Source organism: Saccopteryx leptura, chromosome 4 (assembly GCF_036850995.1).
Source record: "Saccopteryx leptura isolate mSacLep1 chromosome 4, mSacLep1_pri_phased_curated, whole genome shotgun sequence".
In the NCBI taxonomy this organism is placed as follows: domain Eukaryota; kingdom Metazoa; phylum Chordata; class Mammalia; order Chiroptera; family Emballonuridae; genus Saccopteryx; species Saccopteryx leptura.
In genome coordinates, this window is record NC_089506.1 from 104,737,025 (window position 1) to 104,753,171 (window position 16,147).

Here is a 16,147-nt window from a genome sequence, read left to right on the forward strand (position 1 = left end):
GGGCCCTTTTCTTACATTTTTAAAGTTGCTTTAATATTTGAAAGTGGGGTGCTGAAATACTACATCTTTCTTAAACATAGAAATAAAATATTTGTGCCCTTTTGCAGTGGCAACTGAATCCATCAGGAACTTGTGTTCTTGAACAAAATGAACCTGAAAGCAGAGAGAGTAAGTATTGACAAGTCCTTTGTTGAGGACTTTATTGCTGAGAAGAAAGGATACATTGTGACATTTAATCCTTAGGTATTAGAATTTGTTGTAGTCTTAAAGCGAGCATACTCTTTTTGCAGGTTCAATTTTTGCCATTCAGTTTGTTCACAAGCATTTGTGTATCCACCATATGCTAAGTGTGATGTAAAGCACTGGCTAGTAATTAGTCCTGCAGAATCTGCAGCTTATTACAAATAATCATGTATACATTGATTTTATAAATTAAATGTATATGAAACAACAATGTTCTTCCATACCAGAACAAAAGCTTCTTGGATAGTTTGAAAGGAAAACTACATGTAATTAATACAAATGGATCCAGAGTCAGATTACGAGGATATATATGTTCTCATTGGAGTAAAGCCGCATTTACTGAGATTTGTCAGAAACTGGAAATATTCTGGTTATATGCGTAATCTAATTAACCGCCATCATCACACTTACCATAAATGAACTGCTAGTCTTCAAAGCTTCATTATTTGCATATTGACACAGATATTTTGAATGTAATAAAATCTTTGGGATTTGCAATTGCTTAGGCACATAATTTCAAACATTAATTATTGGTGTACAATATTATTTTTAAATGTTAGCTTTTTGTATGTTTGGATTCTAGTTAAATGGAAGTTTAGTGTAATAAAAGTTTTCTTGATAATAATGATTTGATTATACTGAAAAATCAGAAATATAAATGTCTTTATGAAAATAATTTCTATGTAAATATCTTGATTTTCTGTGATTTGAATTAACTTTATCTTATTCAAGTAGTAATCTGGAAAAATACGTATCTTTCCTTCAGCTTTCTTTTTAAAAATGTATCTGGAAAATCAGTGAAAGGGAAAAAATGTATATAGATCTGATTAAAAGAATGTGTATTCAATAGCAGTGTTTGAAGGGATCAATGAATAATTCTAATCATAAAAAGATGAATTAATTTATCTGTTAAAATTAAAAGAATACAAAGTCAAGCTATGGAATAGGAGAAGATAATTTGCCACTTACTGTCAACAAAGGGTTTGTATCCAGGATTTATTGTTCATTCATTAAGGAAAAGGAAGATATGCTGTGGATAGAAGTCAGGAGACTGGAGGGAGGGGGTTGTGATTTGGAGAAAAACAGGGACACCTGTTCTGTGGGCAGTGTTTTACTTACTGACCTGGATGATAGTCAGATGTATGTTTGCGTTGTGACAGTTCATTGAATTCTAGGTTTATGTTTTGTATACATCGTTTTTAATTATTAATATTTTTTTAGAAGGAGAGGAAGGGAGAGAGAGAGAGAAACATTGATTTGTTGTTATACTTATTTATGCATTCATTGGTTGAATCTTGTATGAGCCCTGACCAAGGATTGAACCCACAACCTTGGCATAATGGGACGATGCTCTAACCAGCTGAGTTACCTGACTAGGGCAAATTTGAAAAGAATCAGATAGAATTTAGAAAAATAAAAAATAGCCTGACCAGGAGGTGGCGCAGTAGATAGAGCATCCTGCGAGTTCCTGTTGTGCCATCCTCCCCAGCATTTGGTGTTGTCAGTGTTCTGGATTTGGGCCATTCTACTAGGTGTCTAGTGGTATCTTGTTGTTGTGACTTGCATATCCCTGATGACATATGTGACACATCCTTTCGTATGCTTATTTGCCATCTATATATCTTATTTGAATATTGACTTTTTTATATTCATCTTGTATCCAGCAACCTTCATATAATCACTTATTCAGGAGGCTTTTTTTGTTTCAGAGCCTCTATTAAATTTCCTAGCAATAGTCTACAGCTACTGCTTTCGTCTCTCCTTCTCCCAGAGCATAAATAATCACCACTGGAAACAGAGCTCACCACTGGACCCAGGTTCGAAACTTTGAGGTCACCGGCTTGAGTGCTGGCTCACCAGCTTGAGCGTGGGGTTGCTGGCTTGAGCATGGTATTATAGACATGGCCCCATGGTCGCTGCCTTGAGCCCAAAGGTCACTGGGTTGAAGCCCAAGGTCACTGACTTGAGTGAGAGGTCACTTCCTCTGCTATAGTCCTCCCACCCCCAGGTCAAGGCAAATATGTATAAGAAGACAATCAATGAACAGCTCAGGTGCCGCAACAAAGACTTGATGCTTCTCATCTCCCTCCCTTCATGTCTGTCTGTCCCTATCTGTCACCCTCTCTGTCTCTCTGTTGCCTAAAAAAAAAGAGTGAAAAAGAAAAAATATGTTTGTTAGAAAACTCAGTTAAACCACTGTTTTTTAATGGTATTGGTTTTTTGAGTGGTGCAAGTCTTTGAGGGGCACTGACCCACGAACTTTGGAACATTTCCTCAGAGATGACAATGCATTTCACTGTTCAATTTATAATACTGAAAAATTGGTGATCCATGTAGAAAGATAATACTAGATTCTTACTTTACATGATGCAAAAAAGTCAATTGGAAAAAAATAGAAAACTTAAGTGGAAAAGGTAATTTTTAAATCAAGGGTTTATTTTTGAGGCAGTTTTAGGTTCACAGAAGAATTGAGGAGAAGGTATGGAGAGGTCCCATTAACCCTGTTTCCCCACACGAATAGCCTCTCCCATTGTTCGAATCTTCCCCAGAGTGGTACATTTGTTACAATTGATAAACCAACCTGGACGCATCAGAATCACCCAAAGTCTGTAGTTTACAAGTTCACTCTTGACATTGTACATTCCATGGGTTTGTATAACTATAATTTGACATGTATCTATCATTATGGTGTCATGCTGAGTATTTTTGCTGCCCTGAAAATCCTCTGTTCTCCACTATTCATCCGTCCTCCTTCTCCAGCTGTTGGCAACCACTTATTTTTTTTAACCATAGTTTTGCCTTTTTTAGGATGTCATATAGTTGGGATTATACAGTACGTCACCAGTTCAGACTGGCTACTTCCTTAGTATTATGCATTTAAGGTTCCTCCCTGTCTTTTTATGGCTTCACAGTTCATGTCTTTTTAGTGCTGAATAAGATCCCATTGTCTGGATGTACACAGTTTATTTATCCATTCACCTATTGATGGATATCTTGATTGCTTCCAAGTTATGGCAATTATGAATGAAGCTGCTATAAACATCTATGTGCATTTTTTTGTGTGGACATTGTTTTCACCTCCTTTGGATAAATACCAAAGAGCATGATTGCTGGATCATGTGGTAAGAGTATGTTTAGTTTTGTAGCAAAGTGCCAAACTGTCTTCCAAAGTGTCTACTGTATACATTTTGCATTCCCATCAGCAATGAATGTGAGTTCCTGTTGTGCACATCCTCCCCAGCATTTGGTGTTGTCAGTGTTCTAATTTCGGCCATTCTACTAGGTGTCTAGTGGTATCTTGTTGTGACTTGCACATCCCTGATGACATATGTGACACATCCTTTCGTATGCTTATTTGCCATCTATATATCTTATTTGAATATTGACTTTTTTATATTCATCTTGTATCCAGCAACCTTCATATAATCACTTATTCAGGAGGCTTTATTTGTTTCAGAGCCTCTATTAAATTTCCTAGCAATAGTCTACAGCTACTGCTTTCATTCCTCCTTCTCCCAGAGCATAAATAATCACCACTGGAAACAGCTCACATCCACCAATGAAGTTGTGATCCAACTGTCGGGGCACAGTTGTAGCAGTACTCTTTTTTCATACTGCATCTAGTTCAACTCCAGTATCTGAGTGTTCTCCAATTATATGAATGGTTTAGGCAATGTGACAGTTGATTTAAGTCATGCTTACATATATATATTTACTGTACTTGCCTTTGCAGACTATAATCTCACAATAATAATCCTGCTAAAACACAGCTTTTCCTTTGAGGCAAGCTTCCTTGGCAAAAAGTCAAATTTAAGAAATGGCTACCCAAAATGAGAGTCCCACCCCAAATCACAGGCAGAGATATTCTTACACCTGTTTCATAAAACTATTAAGTTCCTATACTATGTAAGTAGGCCTACAACTGAACATGTGAGCCTTCTGAAATTTTACAACTTTAGTATAGAAACAAGTTTCTAAAGTTCCAGCTCTTCTTCTGTGCAAGCAGCTGACTCTAAACCATTGTAAATAGGCATCCCTATTGACAAGGTTCCAAGAACAGTTCAGTTCTCCTAGGGAAGGCAGTGCCAGCGGTGGCATATGTAGTTTGGCTCTCTCCTGTTAATTCTTAGCCTTAGATGATGGGGCTTTGGCTTATCGGGAAGCAAGGAATTTGGCTCATGCTCCATGGAAGGACGGCTCATGGACTCCATCATTTTCTTTGGAAAGACTTCATCAGATTCCTTCTTCAAAACTGTTTTCATGGTATTAGAAAGGACAAGGCTGGGGAGATGGTTAATATTTCTATCAGCTTCAACTTCTTCATCTTCATCAATTATCCTGTCCTCAATTTCCTGAAGCCTCCTGGCAACTTCACACTGGTTCTCCAGTTGTCTGACCTATTTCTTTACCTATTTCTTTCTTTCTCTCTTTCTTTTTTCTTTCCTTATTCTTTCCTTCTTTCCCTCCTTCCCTCCTTCTTTCCCTCCTTACCTCCCTGCCTCCCTCCTTACCTCCTCGCTCCCTTCTTTTCTTTTCTTTTCTTTTCTTTTCTTTTCTTTTCATTCTCTCTCTCTCTCTCCCTTTCTTTCTTTCTTTCTTTCTTTCTTTCTTTCTTTCTTTTTCTTTCTTTCTTTCTTTTTCTTTCTTTCTTTGGAGACAGAGAGAAAGACACACAGACAGGAAGGGAGAGAGATAAGAAGCATCCACTTGTAATTGCATCACTTCAGTTGTTCATTGGTTGCTTCTCATATGTGCCAATTCCGTGACCCCTTGCTCAAGCCAGCGACCTTGACCTTCAAGCCAGCAACTTCTGGCCTCAAGCCAGGGACCATGGAGTCATGTCAGTGATCCCATGCTTAAGTCAGTGACCTCAGGGTTTTGAACCTGAGACCTCAGCATTCTAGGTTGACGCTCTATCCACTGCACCACAACGGGTCAGGCTACCTGATCTATTTCTTTACAAATAACATCTAACATTCCAGGTGCAAAAAATCCACTAGTGTGTGGACTTGCTCCCTGATCTTCTGTATTCTTTTTATTTTATTTTTTATTGATTTTAATTTATTGTGTTTACATAGATTCTAGTGTTGCCCCAAATGCATCCCCCCCACCCACATGTTCCCCTCAACATCTCCCCCTCCCCACTGACCCTCTGTATTCTGATATGCGCAAAGAGTCCAGTCATTAGGACCAGCACAGAGCCCTGCTTCAGTTAGCCTTTCCTTTCCTTCTGGACAATCATTATCCTCTTGCTCGAGCTTGTGTTCCTTTTTACAGGGAACTGAAACGCTCTGGGTGCTGCACTCCCAAAGGGGATGCTTGGGAAAACGCAGGTCGGGCAAGGGGGCTAGCTGGGCACTATTGGCCCTTCTTCCTCCTTCATGGGGGAAGGCCTGGCTAGAGGCTCTGCTGCTGATACTGAAGGGCCAACTGAGCGTGGCCATGGCCCCTACACCTGCGTCCCCAGGCCCTGCAACTAGGAATTTTTATATATTGCTGGTTGTACTGAAAATGTATACAACCACCTTGGAAAACAATTTAACATTATCTTTGTAAAGCTGAACATGCATGTACTCCATGACTCAGCAGTTTGACTTCTAAGTATGTGCCCTACAAAGACTCTTGCATATTGTATAAGAGACAGAGAGATAAATACTTTATTGCAACATTGTTCCTAAAAGCAAAAACTGGAATTAACACAGATATTTATTTCTAGAGATGAGATAAAAAATATTATGGTATAGTCCCAGAGTGGAATATTATATAGCAGTGGAAATAAATGAACTACATCTATATACTTTTTTAAAAAATTGAATCATGACAGCGGCATCTATTTTATTAATTAATTTATTTTTAAGATTTTTATTTTTTTATTTTACAGAGGTGGGGCAGCAAGAAGTATCAACTCATAGTTGCTTCACTTTAGTTATTCATTGCTTCCTTATTGTTTGTCATATGTGCCTTGATTGGGTTTCGAACTGGTGACCTCAGTGTTTCAGGTTGACACTTTATCCACTGTGCCACCACAAGCCAGGCAATATCTATATTCTTAAACATGAATGTGTCTTAGAAATATAACGTTGAATGAAAAACTCAAGTTGCAAAAGACTAAATACATTATGATACAATTTCTATACTAAGTTCAAAAGGAAGCTAAATTAGTATATTGTTTAGTATTTTTAAGAAGCAATGGGATAATAAACGTAGGGTTCAGGGTAGCAGTTACTTCTGAATGGGGAAAAAAGAGAGATGGGATCAGATGAGGAGCACCCAGGAAATAATTTTGTTCTAGTTTTGGGGTTGGGTAATAGGTTCTTGAATATTCATTTTATTTTTAGGATTTAAAACTTCCATCTGTATTATATATCTTCTTCCTTTTCCTGTTTCAAATGTCACGTAGTAAGACAAGAGAGGGAGTAGGAAGGCAGAGCAGAGAGAAGGCCGGGCCTGGAGGGCAGGCAGGGCCTGAAGAGAAGGAAGCAGAGACGCGGGAGGAACCTGCAGGAGGAACCTGCAGGAGGCGGTGGATAAGGTCACCATCCTCACTTCGGTGACGGTTTCTCAGATGCATACTAACATCAAAGCTCAGCAAACTATACACTTTAAGAATACCCCATTTGTTGCACCAATTAAGCTATGAGAGTCAAATGATCGGAAGAGGTTGAAGCCAAGCTCTTTACCCATCTGAACAACGAGCTGAGTCTCTTCCTGCCAGTGGAGGGCAACATTAATAACTTTTCCCCAAAAAAATGTTGGATGAATTGCTAGCCTCACACTGTTGACTGAGCCCAGTTGTTCAGAGGTCAGACGCTGTTCTCCCTAAGTGAGTTATAGAATCTGTTCTCCAACAGAGAATTTTAAGATAAAGTAAATAAATATTCCTTTATAACTCAGGCATTGTTTTGATCTTGCAACCTATATGACTTGAACAAATACCCACACACGTGAAGTGAAGTTTCCCTGACATTAAGTTATCCTTGAACACTAGATGGTGTGAGACCCGTCCCCCCGAATGAGGAACTGCACCAAAGCAAGAAGCTGTGTCTTGGAAACCACTAAGGAGTCCCGTCCAAACTGGAGTGAAGACTTCAAGAATTGTTATAGTACTTTTAGAAGTCAGCTTTTTTAATTTAGAAAATAAGGATGGATTTTGTAAAGAGTTGAAAAAAAATTTAAGAAATCTAATTTGTAACTGGCATATGAATGATGTTAATGAGCATATTTTAATTTGAGATTGATTTGTTTGTTTTCCAGAATATAGTACTGTACTCTTTTATTACACTAAATAAGGTAGCAATAATTTAATGAGACCAATATAATTACCTATAGGGATAGAGTCCTCCCTGTGTTTGCTTTGCATTAGCCTTTTTAGCAGAGGGTAGTTCACTGTGGGTAACATCTCAGCAGAGAAATGTACATATTTTAAGAAATGTTAATTCCTTTGGATTATGCTGGTGACAGTTAGTAAACTGTCCCAGGGATAGAAATAAGAACCTGGCCATTTTGAAGAGTCAGTGTATAGATCACCAGAAATTCACATTTATACTCAAAACTTTCTAATAACCAGACTTTATATAAGATTAAATCATAAAAGTGAAGTTGGTGGACCTGGTCTGCATTATTAAAATGTATTTTTGAAGGTTATTAGTTTTTCTTAAGTCTTTCAATATGTAGAAATCATAATGATTTGTTGGACTACCGTGTTGTACCACTGATTGGGGGTAGCAGTAGGAAAATACTATTCTGAGACAGGGTTATGATTTGATAGCACTGACTCCTGAAATCACTGACAATGAACTTTCAGTTTGGTTTTGGTCTGGAATTGAAACTAGCTTTTTAGAATTCTGTTCAGAAGGCTTCATGTTTTTCCCTCCATATAATTCACACAGAGTATCTCATGGATTTGAATGCAAGACCTTTTAAAAACATGTGCAAACCTAGAGCATACTGGAAGTCCTGAAGGAAACGCCATGGTTCAGTTACATTCCAAACTGCGCTTCTCTCTTTCTTTTTGTTTTTCTGAGAAACTTTCAGAAAATTAGCCCAAAGATTAAGTTTCCTGTTTTGTACGACCTGCGGTTAGAGAGGGAGCTGCAGTGGCCCATAGCCTGTGGCAGGCCCTCCTGAGAAATGACGCCCCCGCCCCGGAGAGGTTATCAGGTTTGCCTCTGCTGTCCCTTTCTGTGACGTTGTGTGGCTTCACAAGACCTCCTGCCAGTTTCTCAGAATTGTAAAGGGCAATCCAGATGTTGGCCAGATAGCCCTGCTTCTATACCTGTGGATGTCATTTTAGGAGCAGTGGTGGCACAAAAGAGGACAGGCACGGAGTCTGAGGGGGACGGAGGGAGGGCCTTGTAGGAGTGGAGGTGCTGACATTGGGTCCTGAAGGAGCCCAGGGGGCTGCAGGGATGAGAGGGGTGAGAGGGGCTTCTGAGAGAGGAATAGAGACTGGTGGCCGCCCTGGGGAGCAGGCACGGGGCTTCTGAGAGAGGAGTAGAGACTGGTGGCCGCCCTGGGGAGCAGGCACGGGGCTTCTGAGAGAGGAATAGAGACTGGTGGTGCCCTGGGGAGCAGGCATGGGGCTTCTGAGAGAGGAACAGAGACTGGTGGCGCCCTGGGGAGCAGGCACGGGGCTTCTGAGAGAGGAACAGAGACTGGTGGCGCCCTGGGGAGCAGGCAGGGGGCTTCTGAGAGAGGAGTAGAGACTGGTGGCACCCTGGGGAGCAGGCACGGGGCTTCTGAGAGAGGAGTAGAGACTGGTGGCCGCCCTGGGGAGCAGGCACGGGGCTTCTGAGAGAGGAACAGAGACTGGTGGCCGCCCTGGGGAGCAGGCACGGGGCTTCTGAGAGAGGAATAGAGACTGGTGGTGCCCTGGGGAGCAGGCACGGGGCTTCTGAGAGAGGAACAGAGACTGGTGGCCGCCCTGGGGAGCAGGCAGGGGGCTTCTGAGAGAGGAGTAGAGACTGGTGGCCGCCCCGGGGAGCAGGCACGGGGCTTCTGAGAGAGGAGTAGAGACTGGTGGCGCCCTGGGGAGCAGGCACGGGGCTTCTGAGAGAGGAGTAGAGACTGGTGGCCGCCCTGGGGAGCAGGCAGGGGGCTTCTGAGAGAGTAGTAGAGACTGGTGGCGCCCTGGGGAGCAGGCAGGGGGCTTCTGAGAGAGGAGTAGAGACTGGTGGCGCCCTGGGGAGCAGGCAGGGGGCTTCTGAGAGAGGAGTAGAGACTGGTGGCCGCCCTGGGGAGCAGGCACGGGGCTTCTGAGAGAGGAGTAGAGACTGGTGGCGCCCTGGGGAGCAGGCACGGGGATTCTGAGAGAGGAGTAGAGACTGGTGGCCGCCCCGGGGAGCAGGCACGGGGCTTCTGAGAGAGGAGTAGAGACTGGTGGCGCCCTGGGGAGCAGGCACGGGGCTTCTGAGAGAGGAGTAGAGACTGGTGGCCGCCCTGGGGAGCAGGCACGGGGCTTCTGAGAGAGGAGTAGAGACTGGTGGCGCCCTGGGGAGCAGGCACGGGGCTTCTGAGAGAGGAGTAGAGACTGGTGGCGCCCTGGGGAGCAGGCACGGGGCTTCTGAGAGAGGAGTAGAGACTGGTGGCGCCCTGGGGAGCAGGCACGGCAGTGAGTGCCACCCTGCACCAGAGTCCTGGGCCAGCAATGTGATTGAAGACCGAGTAATTCAGTTGGGAGCCTTTATCGCTTAGCCTGAGGAATCAGACTTTGCACTTAAACAATAATACAATGTCTTCCTTACTTTCATAAGTTGAGAGGATAATGGGAAATTCATAACTTGTAAAGACTAGCCCTGCATTTGGTTACTACTCAGTGAAGCAGAATGAGCGACAGCAGGTGGGAAAGTGTGGGCCTGGTCAAGCCACGCCCGTCACACGGGACACAGGTGTATGCCTGCTGCTTCTCTGTGCTACTACTGAAGAGGGGGTCTCTTCCTCAGTCCGCAGATATACCCTTCTCTCGTAGACCTTCCTCGTTTTATGCACGAACAGTTCTGCTTTGGGATCTGCCACGACAACCTGCCTCTGACCCACTTTAGAGCTAGTGGCATTAAACACCAGTTTCTTACAGTTCTGGTTTTGTCCATCATGGCCACTTGGCATTTAGATGGGGCTGTTCCTCTTGCTTTTGAGCATTAAGCATCCTTTTAGTGCCCTGATTTCATGTGTAACAATCCCTGAACTCTTTTTTTTTCTATCATTTAAAATTATATTTCAGACATATAAAAAAATATAAAGATATATCAATAGTTACAACAAATACTCATGTATCCCGTATGAAGAATCAACATGTACTGACAGTTGGAGTCTTGCAGGTAATTTTGTCCTTTTGAGATCTAGGTGAGAGCCTTATTTTGCATCTTTTCCACATTTGGCTCCGAGGACGCACTCTGGGTTCCTGAAAGCAGGCCCGTGTTTTCTGCCGGACCGCCATGTCGGAGGCCAACCAAAACACCCTCAGGACCTTCGCCAAGAAAGCCACAGCACCCCCTTCTAGGGGAGACATTAGAGCTAGCCTGTTTCTTTTACTTTATTACCTTTTGTCTGTCAATTTTTTTATTCTTAGCCTGTGATACTTTTCCTAAAAGCTGCTCTAACCTGAGTGACCCAGTCCTGGTTATCTGGGCCAGTTCTTAAGGGTTTTCTAACCTCTTTGTTGTTGAGCAGACTGCTCCCTACCAACAGTAACATGGCCGGTTGTACGACAGCGAAGGAAGGGTCCTAACTTGAGTAATAGAGAAGACCACCAGCCGCCTACGGTGATTTGGAGTTATGGCCCTGCTTGTCACTCACTCTGGAACCCAGGGCTCTGTTATTTCTGGCCAGCGTGCAAATGTGTGGTTCCATCTACCTCACTCCTGGGCCACGGGTGCCGAACTCTGCTGGGCTTTCAGCTTAGAATGGAAGCAGAGTAAAGTACTTTTCAACATAGAGGAAATTAAAACTTCACTGTAAAAGTTCATAAAATTAATTTTGAGAAATTAAAAAAATTTGTCCAGTAACAGTGAAAAAAACTTTTTTACAATCCGATGTTGACAATGTACCTTTACCTCCTAACACAAGTTTAAAGCTATCAGTTACTCAAAATTCTGCCTGAGTGATGCATCAGAAAAGCCTATCTGGTATTCAAGAGTACTCACACTGCCTTGATAGAATTTTGACTTTTGTTTTTATAACACAAGAAAATCAAGCCTGACTAGGCAGTGGCACAGTGGATAGAGCATTAGACTGGGATGTAGAGGACCCAGGTTTGAAACCCCGAGGTCCTGACTTGAGCCAGGCTCATCTGGTTTGAGCACGGGATTACTCGGTCAAGCACATATAAGAAAGCAATCAATAAACAGCTAAGGTGCCACAATGAAGAATTCTCATCTCTCTCCCTTTCCTGTCTTTCCCAATCTGTTCCTCTCTCTGTCTCTGTCACAAAAAAAGAAAGAAAGAAAGAAAGAAAGAAAGAAAGAAAGAAAGAAAGAAAGAAAGAAAGAAAGAAAGAAAGAAAAAAAGAAAAACACAAATGAGGGTTTCTCAAACCTTGGCACTATCATCATTTGGGGCCAGGTAATTCTTTGCTGGGCACGGGGGTGGGGTGTGTGGGGGGGTGCTGTCTTATGTATTGTAAACCAGTGGTCCAGTGGTCCCCAAACCCCGGGCCGCAGACCAGTACAAGTCCGTGGGCCATTTGGTACCGGTCCGCAGAGGAAGAATGAAGAACTTACATTATTTCCGTTTTTATTTATATTTAAGTCTGAACAATGTTTTATTTTTAAAAAAATGACCAGATTCCCTCTGTTACATCCGTCTAAGACTCACTCTTGATGCTTGTCTCAGTCACGCGATACGTTTATCCGTCCCACCCTAAAGGCTGGTTCGTGGAAATATTTTCTGATATTAAACCAGTCCGTGGCCCAAAAAAGGTTGGGGACCACTGTTGTAAACCACTTAGCTGCATCCCTGGTCTCTGCCCACTAGAGGCCAGTAGCACTCTCCACCCAATATGACAACCCAAAATGTTCCCTAGGGGGCAAAGTAACTCCAGCTGAAAGCCACTGATATAATCCATCCAAGTACATGTGTGTGTATTTTACTATATGTGTCAGTACTGTATCAGACCTTAGGACCATTTCATCTAGTATAACCATGACACCTAAGGATTTCTAAATAAAATAATCAAGTACAACCTGGCCCGTGGTGGTGCATTGGATAGAGTATTGACCTGGAACACTGAAGTCGCTGGTTTGAAACCCTGGTCTTGCCTGGTCAAGGCACATACGACAGGCAATCAATAAACAACTAAAGTGAAGCAACTCATAGTTGTTCCTTTGTCTCCTCTCTCTGTAAAGTCAATAAATAAAATATTTTTTTTAAAAAAATAGTCAAATACAAAGTTGGAGGATGAAAATTCTGTATCATTTTCAAATATCTTGAGTAAATGAGGGTTAAAGTGGATGAATGAAAAGCAACTTACAATGTCTCGCTTCTTTAATTTCAATCTAGAGAGTAAAGGGTATAACCTATTGCTCTTGCTTGGCTTTCTTTGTTTTAGGCTACACACACATATGAATAAGTTAGATCATTTTGTAAACAGCCTCAACATGCAATAATTTTTTCTACCTGTTTCCAAAAGGTGATGATGGAAGACATAGAGAGTTGCTACATTCACCTGGGCTTCACCTGATTCAAAAGTTAATATGTGGGGTGGGGTGGGGTTTGGTCACAGCTTGATGTCATAGAGCCAACCTGACTTGCTGTCTCGTGACCAGAGACTTGACTCCATGACATTTGCCACCCGGTGTTGAAAAGTGGAGTCCTGCCACATAACCTTTGTTGGCACACACACTGGGGCTTGGATACGTATTGCAAGGTAGAGCATGCTTCAGCATGATCAAATTTTATCATATTAGCATTTGATATGTATCTTAAAGCAATTGACAATTTTAATGATCTTACCATTGACTATTAATCCCATGGGTCTATTTAATATTGTGCCAAACTTTCCTATCATTCAGGCCAGTTTATTGAATATCCTGCCCCTGAGACTTGCCTCATTTGTACCAGTTGAAAATGAGGCCCAGTGAAAATGGAACACCCTGTGCATACTCTATTTTAGAAGCTGATCCGTAAAGAAGTGCTTACTGTGTTCAGTAAACTGCATTTAAGTAGACTGAGATTTCAAGGGAACTCAGATCTCATCTGTTTAGCACAGTCCGGGAAATGGGAGAGTCCAGAAGTATAATGATTTCCCTTTGTGTGTGTGTGTGTGTATTTTTTTTTTATTGTTTTTTTGTATTTTTCTGAAGTTGGAAACAGAGAGGCAGTCAGACAGACTCCCACATGCTCCTGACCGGGATCCACCTGGCATGCCCACCAGGGGGCGATGCTCTGCCTATCTGGGCCGTTGCTCTATTGCAACCAGGGCCATTCTAGCGCCTGAGGCAGAGGCCATGGAGCCATCCTCAGCACCCAGGCCAACTTTGCTCCAATGGAGCCTTGGCTAAGGGAGGGGAAGAGAGAGACAGAGAAGAAGGAGAGGGGGAGTGGTGGAGAAGCAGATGGGCGCTTCTCCTGTGTGCCCTGGCCGGGAATCGAACCCGGGACTCCTGCACGCCAGGCCGACGCTCCACCACTGAGCCAACCGGCCAGGGCTAATGATTTCTTAAATACAGTTAAGAATGTGTCAAGGGCCTCAGCAAGTATTATCGGCAACTTTTTTTTCCATTTCCAGTTTGGTGTGTGTGTGTGAGAGAGAGAGAGAGACAGGAAGGAAAAGAGATGAGAAGCATCAACTTGTAGTTGCAACACCTTTTAGTTGTTCACTGATTGCTTCTCATATGTGCCTTGACCAAGGGTTCTAGCCAAGCTAGTGACCCCTTGCTCAAGCCAGCGACCTTTGGACTCAAGCCGGCGATCATGAAATCATGACGATAATCCCGTGCTCAAGCATGTGAGCCCACGCTCGAGCTTGTGAGCCATCTCATGCCAGCGACTTCAGTTTCAAACCAGGGACCTCAGCGCCTCAGGTCAATGCTCTATCCACTGTACCACCACCAGTCAAGTCAGGCTCAGTTTTGTTTTTAATATAAGCACATATTTGCCCTGTACATCAGATTGCCTGATATTAGCATGTATGTTGTAGTAATAAATTTAAGGACTTCCATTGTTGTAAGTTAGTTATTTTAGTAAAATTATACGTACACATTTAAAATGATCAACTAGCTCTATAAACCTTACTTTGAAGCAAGCCTCCCCCTATGCTATAGATCGGTCTGCCCCAGAGGCAACCAGTTCAACTACTCTAGCTGATTCTTTTAGATTTAACTGCAAACCTCCAAATAATATGCCTGTATTTTCTCTTACTAGTTTTTCAATTTTAGGCATTCTTTTTTTTTTTTAATCTGATTTTATTGGTCTGGAGTGCAGCTTGGATTTTTACAATTATTCAGATGATTCTGTTGCACAGCCGAAGTGGAGAACCTTTGCCCCTTGGCTCCTTGCCATTTCCTCTTGGCTATGGCCTTGTCCAAGGTAGCGTCTCGTCCAGCACTTCTGCACCCCAATGTCTGCCAAAGCCGTTGGCATTGTCTTGAATTTCCATTATGAAGAACTTTCTTTCACCTCACTCTCCTCTTTACACACTTCCGTCTTCCCACTATTGTTTTTTGTTTTTTGTTTTTTTTGTATTTTTTGTTTTTGTTCTTGGTTTTTTTGGTGTGTTTTTTTTTGACAGAGACAGAGAGAGAGTTAGAGAGAGGGACAGACAGACAGGAAGGGAGAGAGATGAGAAGCATCCATTCTTCGTTGTGGCACCTTAGTTGTTCACTGATTGCTTTCTCATATGTGCCTTGATGTGGGTGGAGGGGGGGCACTACAGCAGAGTGAGTGACCCCTTGCTCAAGCCAGCGACCTTGGGCTTCAAGCCAGCAATCTTTGGGCTCAAGCCAGCAACCATGGTGTCATATCTATGATCACACACTCAAGCCAGCAATCCCGCACTCAAGCTGGTAAGCCTGCGCTCAAGCTGGTGACCTTGGGGTTTCGAACCTGGGTCCTCCGCGTCCCAGTCTGACACTCTATCCACTGCGCCACCACCGGGTCAGGCCCACTATTGTTATACTGTTATTTTGGTTGCATTGATATTCACTGTCTGTTGTTATGACAATGTAAATGCTATTCACAGCTTTGTTGTGTACTATGATTACTTTTCCTTTCCTTAGTGAACTTATTTTCTTGTATTGAAAAATTGTCTTTTTGGGGTGTGTGTGGTTTCTATTGTATTACTAATATGTAGCCAGATTCTTCTCTCAGCTGTATAACCTTCTCTCAGTACATTCAAGCATATTAACTATCCTTTAAAAATTCTCCTTTTACCTTCTTCTCTCTGAAAAAGCCTCTGACTACCTCCAGTCTGGACCGATTGTTCATGACACTTTCTGCACAGGTGTCTTCTGGGCTCTTCCTCCATGTGTGTCTTGGAGAGCCCCAGTTTTCTGGGACCCATTGTTATGTTTCTCAGTTTGGTGGGGCATATCTCTCAGAAGGCCCCTGAGAAAGGGATGACTGTCAGACAAGATTGTTACTAGGGAACAGTTATGATACTGGGACTATCTATAGTCCTAATTTTATTCTCACATTTAATTGATAGTTTGGTTGGGTATAACATTGTAGATTGGGAATAATTTTTTTCAGAAATTTGAAAACATTATTTTATGATTGTTGTTATATTACTAGAATGAGTTTCAAGGTTTAGTTTGAAACCCTAAGGAAACTAGAGTTAGCCCACCAGGTATTCTAGAATAATGTAGCATCATGCATAGCAGCAGCCTCCTGTAACCTCACATTCACAGACACAGCTTCCAAAATGTTGCCATTGGGTCCTCGGTTCTCTTTGTAAGTTTATGCTTAAAAT

At 42.4% G+C, this 16,147-nt stretch overlaps 1 protein-coding gene and 1 pseudogene across 3 annotated transcripts in view; one reads left to right on the forward strand and one right to left on the reverse strand.

Moving 5' to 3' along the window:
- CDADC1 (cytidine and dCMP deaminase domain containing 1) overlaps positions 1–7,887 on the forward strand; it is a 50,985-nt gene extending 43,098 nt beyond the window's left edge. For 2 of the 3 annotated variants that reach the window (XM_066380891.1, XM_066380894.1), the window contains 2 exons: positions 108–168; positions 7,232–7,887. In XM_066380891.1, the coding sequence (XP_066236988.1) occupies positions 108–168; positions 7,232–7,302 (132 nt within the window). In that variant the 3' untranslated portion in view covers positions 7,303–7,887. The remainder of the gene's footprint in view (positions 1–107; positions 169–7,231) is intronic. The other variant, XM_066380893.1, reaches the window with a different exon arrangement.
- LOC136403290 (coiled-coil domain-containing protein 117 pseudogene) lies at positions 4,218–4,806 on the reverse strand (annotated as a pseudogene).
- Positions 7,888–16,147: the final 8,260 nt, after the last annotated feature.